Source organism: Grampus griseus (assembly GCF_964374135.1).
Source record: "Grampus griseus genome assembly, chromosome: 12".
In the NCBI taxonomy this organism is placed as follows: Eukaryota; Metazoa; Chordata; class Mammalia; order Artiodactyla; family Delphinidae; genus Grampus; species Grampus griseus.
The window spans coordinates 57,509,727-57,519,278 of NC_139006.1; the positions used below are offsets into that span (position 1 = coordinate 57,509,727).

Here is a 9,552-nt window from a genome sequence, read left to right on the forward strand (position 1 = left end):
TCGTACAGAGTGAAGTAAGTCAGAAGAGAAAAACAAATATCGTATGCTAACCCATATATATGGAATCTAAAAAAAAAAGAAAATATGGTCATGAAGAACCTGGGGCAAGACGGGAATAAAGATGCAGACCACTAGAGAAGGGACTTGAGGACACGGGGAGGGGGAAGTGTATGCTGGGACAAAGTGAGAGAGTGGTAATATATATATGGACATATATACACTCCCAAATGTAAAATGGATAGCTAGTGGGAAGCAGTCGCATAGCACAGGGAGATTAGCTCGGTGCTTTGTGACCAGCTAGAAGGGTGGGATAGGGAGGGTGGGAGGGAGGGAGATGCAAGAGAGAAGAGATATGGGGATATATGTATATGTATAGCTGATTCACTTTGTTATAAAGCAGAAACTAACACACCATTGTAAAGCAATTATACTCCAATAGAAACGTTAAAAAATAAAAATAAAATTGACACTGAATTTTCATTATAAAATCAAATTGTATTTTGCATTCTGGATATTTGAAACACACTAATGGTTACCTTCAAAATGGTTGAGAGTATTCAAGTTTTGTCATATTGGGACCATATTAACTCCTACCAAAATGTCAGGTAAATGAGATGTCTGTATATTTAGTGTATTTTTTTCTAAAGAAAACACTCGTCAACAATTATAGGTTTAATATTATGGATGCTGTAATTAAAAAACAAAGATCTAGGACCTCTGTCAACAATTTTTAGTTTTAAATACAATCAAGGAAAAACAAAACAAAAAATTAAGAAAAAAAGCTACCCTCCTTACCCACATGTTAAAAAATTTTAATTTGTAGCCATTAGTATTAACTAAACAGAGGAATATATTTTAACAAACATTGAGTGCCGCTAAGCTGGTATATCACTGTATCAGACAATAAAACAGACTCTACAGTTACAAGTGTGGCAAATGGACTGGTAGAACTGACTAAAAATCCCAGAACTAGATCCAAGTACATATGTAAATTGACGAAGGTGGCATTTCATCACTGGAGCATAGTGTTGGGGAATGAGCCATTTGGAAAAAGATGAAATTGAATCAAATCCACACATCACACCATACATAAGGAAAAACTCCAAATGAATCAGGGATTTAAATATTATAAAATGAAACCTTACTAGTACTTTACTATCAGTGTAGGGAAAGACTTTCTAACGTTGAGTCAAAATCCAGAAGCAACAAAAGAAATGATTGATAAATTTGACTATGTTAAAAAATTTGCATGGCAAAAGCACTGTTAAGTCAAAAGACAATTGACAAACTGGGAGAAACTATTTGTGACATACATCACAGACAAAGAACTGATTTATCTAATGTGTAAAGAACTCTTAAAAACTGAAGAATAAAGGACCAAAAAGCAAAATTAGGAAAAAAACATGAACAGACAATTCACACATGAAAAAGTGAATAAAATAAAGTCTCTTAAGCAAAGACAGTATGTTCAAAACTAATGATTTTGGCCATAGGTAAAATAGTTAAGCATTTTGGTCATTCATTGTCCCTGCCCTCAGTTACTACTGGCAGTTAAACTCTAAGATGATAATACAATTATATCACGAAGTCACTAGTAGCTCATAGGAAGCGGGAGTGCTTTAATCTGAGCTGCCAGGGGAGATTTTAGAATGAAGGTAACATTTGAGTGGGTAGAGGGTATAAAACCCTGAATACAATGGAGAGTTAAAACAAGAAACTGGAATGGCATGCTCAAGTGCGCCTGGTGAAGCATAAGTTATGCTTACTTTCCCTATCACCACAAGATACATAGGAGACTAAAGTTGTAACACGAATAAAATGTTAAATATTATAAACTGGTCTTAAATAAGTAACTATTTACTTTTCTATTTCTAAGTGGCTGTTGAAACTGCTTACTGGTGAAATTTACATTGTTGCTTAATATTCTTAAATAATTTATAGGAAAATTTAGTTGAGAGCAAACACCACAAACTTGCCCGGAGTTTAAGAAGTGGACCTTCTGACCACGATCTCAAACCTAATGCTGCCACAAGAGATCAACTGAATGTAAGAGAATTTATAAAATATTAATTTAAAAATAATTAAGTGGGTATTTTGGTTGCAACTGATGCGATAGCACATCACTTAAAAGTGATTCAGACACAGGTTAATGAACTCTATGTAATTTCAACAACTTCACATTTCTGTAGTTTTATATCATTTGGGGGCTTTCAGGAAATATATTAGCCCTAGAGACAGAACTGCAAATAGTATATGCTTTCTTGATATAGTGTTCTTAGAAACTGGCCCTAAGATACATTGCCTGAGCTTCCGCTGACTTAACAAGAGAAATGTTTATCATTTGGGTGTTTTTTTTTTTTTTCTTTTCCTTGTGTGTGTGTTGGGGGGAGGGGACTTTTTCCCTCATTTTTATTTTTTAAAAAATGTTTTATACAATTTTTAAGGATTACTTTCCATTTGCAGTTATTACAAATTATTGTCTCTGTTCCCTGTGTTGTACAATCCTTGAGCCTATCTTGCATGCAGTAGTTTGGTGGGGGCGAGCTTTTGTTATTTGGATTTGTTGTGTCTTTGGTTGAAGTAAATTAGCTCTGCAATTACATACTTTTTTTCTAATATGGAACTTGACTTTTTTTTATCTTATCTTTTTCTCCTCTTATACTCTAATATACTTTTTGAACTGATAAATACAGCAAATTTAAGTCTTACTTGGCTGCATGTATATTCTCCTTGCTTCTATAATAGTTCAATTATAGATATATTTAAATGAATGAAAAATTTTGAATGAAATGGAAATATATAGGAAGATTTTTTTTATTTGACAAAAGTAGTTTTTTTTTTCTTTGTTGTAGATTATTGTGAGTTATCCACCAACCAAGCAACTTACATATGAAGAACAAGATCTTGTATGGAAGTTTAGATATTATCTTACTAATCAAGAAAAAGTGAGTTTCTTGAATATTTTCATATATAAAATTATCTATAAACTTTGTTGCTAATGAGCAAAATGAAGTAAAACTGCCATAGAAATACAGACTTATTGTCAAACTTGAAAAAAGAAAGGTTTATAGAGTAATATATATTGTTACTCCATTTTTTAAAAAGTTAAAACACAAAGACACAGGTACCTATTTGTTGATGTATAGACAATGTCTGAATGGGTTAAGTCAGAGAGACTTGGGCTCAGTTTCCAGCACTACAACTTATTCTTACTGGGTAAGGTGAGGCAAGTTGCTTTGGAAGGTTTGTTTCCTCGTTTTTCTAATTATGACAACTCTCCTTCACAGGTGAGATAATACAGATGAATAACCTGGTTGGGTACTTAATGCATAGTAGGTGCAGAGTAAATGTTGACTCACTTTATCTTCATTCTTCTCACCTCTTTGAGCCTGGGTGGCCGGCAAAAGATTTATGTTATTTAAAGAACTATAGAATTCTGGAGGAGATGTGGCTAGAGAGAGAGTATGAGAAATGTAATTTGAAATGGTAAATTGAGTTGGTGGAATGGCATCCAGCTTGGCAAGAGGATAGAGGCTAGGTCAGAACTAGACGTTTGCTTTCCATAATGAAACTATGGAGTAGATAAAGTTTCTGGAGAGAGAGAATTGGGATGAAGCACTAGACTTGAGTGTAGAGACTTAGTTTTGAGGCTTACTATTTATTACTATTTATTGTCACAAAGAAGCTTTTTGACTGCTTTAGTTTCCTCATATTTAATATGAGTCCATTAAATTATAGTGAACGTTAAGTCTCTTCTAGTTCATAAAATAGTCAGTAAATTCTTAGAACATAGGTTCAAAGACTGTTAAGGTATAATAATAATAACCAGCATTTATTAAACAACCACTGTGTGTCAGAGATATTTGATATCCCACAACAACCCCACAATATAGATATTATTGTTACTATTCTACAGATGAGGAAACCTGAGTCTTAGAGAGATTAAGGAACCTGTGCAGAATCAAAGCTTATAAATGCTGCTGCTTGATAGGCTCACATTTATGAGTTAGTAGAGAAGGTAGTCATAGAAAAGAGGATTATACAGAAAATACAGCATCATGCATGCCATAACAGGAATTCTGAAATGCATTGTGGGCAAAACAGAGAAGCATCAGGAAAATTAATATCTGTCAGATATATAATTATTTGAGAATGAATGAATGTTTACAATCTTATGAGATTGTCTTTAGCTACTTCGTTAACTTGTTTTTCTGAAACAATTGTATTTCCTTTAGTCTCTAAAGTAAAGATAAAAATCCAGTTACAGCTCACTTTAACTCTTCAGCTTTTCTTCTTTATGTTTTATTGATGCCTTGGGAAATTCTTTGTAGATGAATCATATCCATTCTCTTTTATATCTATAACAAGAATGAGAGAGGAATTTTAAATTTGCTATAGCTTTTGAGTGTTATTCTCTTTATCCCTGCAAAGAAGGAAAGATTCATCAGCAGAAGCACAGGTTTATGATTTTTGTGTTTTATAAAAAGATTGAGTTAGTATCGTGATACTCTGTTAAATGAATAACCTTGGTCACAGAAATTGCATCTTGAATGCAGCACAGTGCTGTCTAAAAATACGCAGTAAGATATTGAATTAAACTTGTTAGAATGTATAGGTTCAAGAAGCATAGAATAGATTTACAAAGCAGAACTCCCTTAGATAGAAAGGCTTCCAAGGAAAACTATGTTTTAACAAGTCGTCACTTCCCACTGAAATTCAATTACTTCTAGATATGTGTAAAAGAAAAATGCTCAAGTGATATAAAGTGTGTGACAAGTTTCATTTAACTAATTGATTTCAACTTTTTGAAAGGTAGGTGATGAAACTTCACTTCTCAGGACATATTACAGGATTCTTAAGATCACTAGAGTAGAGTAAACACTGTTTTTTGTTTAGGAAGCACTTTTCAGAAAGCCAAATATATATTGGTCTTAAAGTAACCAAAGGAATTATTAAAATAGCTACATTTGTATCTTTGTAATAATTTAAAATGGGTTTTGTAGAAAATAAATACTCCTGTACCATTGTCCTTTAATTTATTTATAAAAGAAATTCGTTCAGTGCCAGTTTCTCAGGAACTGTGATTTAGGTTATTTGACAGTTGAGCCCTAAGGCTGAAAAGATTTCGTAGAGAGAAAGCAGTGCTCAGGAAACAAGTTGGTGGAAATTGGTTCTTACAAAGTTGTACTTCTTATTTATTTTTTTAAATAAATAATTTAAATAATAATAAATTTGGTCTTTCCACCTATTTTTTTCTAAATGACCTGTCTTAAGTATTTCGGATAAAAAGCCCTCTAGTCTAGACTTGATGTTGTACCTGAAAAGTTCACAGTAATAAGTTTGTCCAACAAAATCAGTTGAATTTATGAAGTATTTTTAATTTTGTGGTCCATAGCATATAGGAAGTGACTCATTTTTGCAGAACTCAAAATGTGACTATTGTAACTTTTTAAATTCAACTTTAAAAAAAAAATCAGCTTTTAACATGGTAAATGGCCTTTCTTATTAAAATGTTAATAAAAAATAACCGTTATATTAATGCCTTTCCATTATGCTTAGGGAACAAAAATAGTAGGAAGAGTCATAATGGTGAAGGTAATAGTGATGCACACTGAATGCTCTTATGAGGCTGCTTCTGAGACAGTGACATCAGGACAATAATATTTGTGCCTCCTGGCAAGAAGTTGATGGCAGACAATAGCAGAAATGAATTCAATTCAGCAAGCATTTGGTATCAACTCTTGGCCTAGAGTTATTTAAGGCTCTGAGCTTCGAGGTATTATGTCCCTGTAAATTTCATATAAATTAAAACTGTTTTGGGGAAACTGTTAAAATTAAACTGTTTTGGGGAAAACCAAAATGGAGAAGTAGAGGATAGTAACTGATAAAGGGTCACTGTCTTATTAGTAAACAGTTAGGTAATTACTATAGTAGAGATGTGAAGGAGAACAAGATCAGTGTGCTAAGATATGAGGGAGGTTTTACAGAGCCAAGATTTGTCTTGAAGTTTGAACAAACTTTGATGGTCATTCTTATTTGATGATCATTTTTCATGGGAAAGAAAAGCATGAATAAGGCAGAGTGCTAGGTTCAGGAGACAGAAAAATTTGTATGAAACATTCTTTAAATAGAAAAGGTGGAATCAGATTGTAATGAGCCTTGAATTCTGTGGTTCGGAGTTGGATATCACTGGCAATAGGAAACCCCTAAAGCAAACAGAATGTGTCTAAGTAAGTGATGTTTTAAGGAAGATGAACCAGGTGGATTGGAGCAGAGCTGAGAATGAAAAAAGAGACATAATTAGGAGGCTTATGTATGGATTTTGAGAGCTGTATTGGAGAGCAAAGGAAGGGGAGGATAATGTGTAAAATGACTTGGAGGTAATTCCCAAGAATTAGGCCTGAGTGACTGAAATAAGGAAATATGGCAAGTGGAAGGGGCAGAGTAAGGAGATATTTCGTTTTTGAATGTTTTGAATTTAAAATATTAGAATAGCTGTGATACGGTGATATAATAAGAAATGATATATTTGGTCTTCATCTCTGGTTCCTGGCACAGAGTTTCTAAAACCCTAGGAATTTCGTGAGTAGTAAGGATGAGAGGAGTGTCTTTTGTTTTTCATAATAAGCCCCTTTCAACTATACTTGTATTTATGGTAATGAGGTGACTCTTGGAGAGTGGGGCTCATTGCCAAAAGAACCAAACCTCTGATTAGAGGGTTGGAATTTTCAGCCCCACCCTTGACCTCTGTGGAGGGAGGAGGAGAGATCGTAAAGGGGCTGGGGATAGAATTAATAACTCAAGAATGGCTAATGATTTAATCAATTGTGTCTACGTTATGGAATCTCTATGAAAACCTATAGAGCTTTTGGGTTGGTGAATGCATCAGTATGCTAGGAAGGTGGCACATTCCTAACTATGGGGACAGAAGCTCCTGTGCTTAGGACCCTTCCGGACCTCGCCTAATGTACCTCTTCACCTGGTTATTCATTTATATCTTTTATAATAAATTATATCTTTTATAATAAAAGATATATCATTTATATCTTTTATAATATATTTCTCTGAATTCTTTGTGCCATTATAGCAAATTATTGAGCCTGAGGAAGGGTCATGGGAATCCCCAATATGTAACCAAGCTGGGCTGAAGTATGGGTACCTGAGAATCCAGTGTTTGCTCTTGGCATCTGAAATGGGAAGCAGTCTTATGAGACTAACCCCTTAACCTCTGCAATCTGCACTGAGTGTCAGAATTCAGTTAAATTGTAGAACACTTAGTGTCTGCAGAGAATTAGGGAATTGGTTCATGTGGACAACCCACACATTTGATGTCAGAAGTGTCTTGAGTAGAACAGGTTTTCCTTTAACAACATGGTAGTAATTTCCAAAATTTAGTTGGTAGAAGTTAATATTAGAAATATATATGACAAATACAGTGTTTTCAGCTCTGAAATGTGATCATGATTCTAAAAGTAGGAGATAACAATGAAGTGATTCTAAGATCAGAAAGGAGGTTAACAAAATATTTATTGCTATTAATATAAAACATGGTAATACATACAATAATGTTAACATTTGATGCTGGACTCAACAACAAAAATAGAACAATAATATCAGAGTTGAAATAATTAACATTTATCAACTATTTATTTTATATATATATATATATATATATATCCTGTTTTAAGCATTTATATTCATTAACTTATTTAATTTTTACCACGACCTTATGAGATAGATCACTTAAAAGTTAAATAATGTGCTCCATGTGACACAGTAATAATTGATGGAGCTGGAAGTTAAGATTTAAACCCAAACACCTTGGCTTAGTCTAAAGCCTATACTATCTGTGGAAGCTCTAGGGATAAAATTGCATTTGAATCCTGTACCTTTGTTTTACATAGATCAATAAATCATCTTTAAAGGACCTGAGATTAAGTATCATCATTATTATCGCTGTCTTCAAATTGTTACACTTCCTTTCTTTCTCATTACTCTTCTTGTTTCCTCCTTCATTCTATTATCTCCTTGTTTACATTTGTAACATTTAGCATTATCAAGTTGTGAAATCTTTGTACAGTGTCTTAAGTTCCCTGGCAGCATTGTATTCTGTAAACCTTACTAATAAATCTATAAATCTGAGAATCTGGGAGTTAGATTGTTTTGGTTGCTGAACTGAGTACATCGGCCTGCTGCAAGATTTGCTTATAATAAGTACATACCTGCACATTTCTATTAAGACTACTGATGTACTGTGAAATGGCAAAGCTTTCACTGTAGTTGTTTAAGAAGTATTGCTTTGTTTCCACATTCAGTCTAGAAATACATTTTGGAAGTGAAAAATAAATGCATAGAGTAAGTTAGGAGGGCAGTCCATGTTTTTATATGGAGAGCAAGCACTGCACTAAATGGTGTGCAGGAGGTGCAGAAGAAATGGATAGCTATCCTTGGGGGATGCAGACTCCAGTTGTAGGCATAAGAATGCCCAGAAAAGCGTTTGGTAGTTAGAAGAGCATCATTTAAATGAAGATAGTAAAACTGAGGCAGCTACTAAAAGAAGAGCTGAAAGTTGCTGAAAACTGCCTGGAAAAGTTGAGATTTTGACAAGCTGGCCTTAAATAAGATGACACTAAAGTTTTGGCGAAGAGTATAAGGAAGGAAGGAACTCCTTGTAGACGGAAGTTAGACAGTCATTATAAAATAGGTTAGCTTGGTTGAAGCATAGAGGGGCAATGAGAGCTTAATGAGAGTCACAGGTTTGGATTGTGGTGAGAGGTATCAAGGAATGTTTTGAGAAAGAAGCCAAGGTTTAAAAACAACAAAAATGATTTCACTGTCTAAATACAATGAGTACTTTGGAAATTAGTCACTGGAATTACTTAGGTAAATATTAGGTCTCTTTTGGTCAGAGATATTATAAGGTAAATTTCTGCTGACAGTGGAAGTTTGTGCTAATAAAATCACTTCCAGCTTGAGTGTCTGACAGTCTGTGAAATGATTAGAAAAGAAACTGGTGTTGAAGCTCTTAGCTAGAAGGCTGTGCCAAACTCTAGGTGTTTGGTATAGTGAGAGTCAATCTGAGGGGAACAACAGGAAATATTGTCAGGAAATAATTGACCGGAATTGGGAATGGATTTGAGACAGGAGGGAAGTGGGCAGGGCACAACCATTAAAAGAATGATACAACCATTAAGAACAGGATACCACAAAAACTGGTTAGAACCTAATAGGCCCAAGATGGCAGAAGATTTGACTTCCGGGAGACCTTGAGCCTCATTATATACTCATTGTAATACATTAGCTAAATGACACACCCACAGGCGCCATGACAGTTCTGAGGCCAGCCATAAAAGGCCAGAAAGTGGGCGGTGGCCCAATTCCTGGAAATCTCTGCCCCTTCCCTAAAATAGTTGGAATAATCCTCCCTTCTGGTAGCCTATGAAATTACCCAGCCCATAAAAACTAACCACCCCCACATTTCTGGGCCACTCTTGCCTTTTGAGACAGACTGTGTTCTGTCTATGGAACGTGTATCTCCCATGACCACTCTCC

The 9,552-nt window shown here is 34.5% G+C and overlaps 1 protein-coding gene across 3 annotated transcripts in view; it reads left to right on the forward strand.

The window, feature by feature from the left end:
• Positions 1-9,552, forward strand: part of PIK3C3 (phosphatidylinositol 3-kinase catalytic subunit type 3) — a 158,471-nt gene that overhangs the window by 59,087 nt on the left and 89,832 nt on the right. For all 3 annotated transcript variants that reach the window (XM_082667222.1, XM_082667224.1, XM_082667223.1), the window contains 2 exons: positions 1,942-2,046; positions 2,853-2,945. In XM_082667222.1, coding sequence (XP_082523348.1) covers positions 1,942-2,046; positions 2,853-2,945 — 198 coding nt within the window. The remainder of the gene's footprint in view (positions 1-1,941; positions 2,047-2,852; positions 2,946-9,552) is intronic.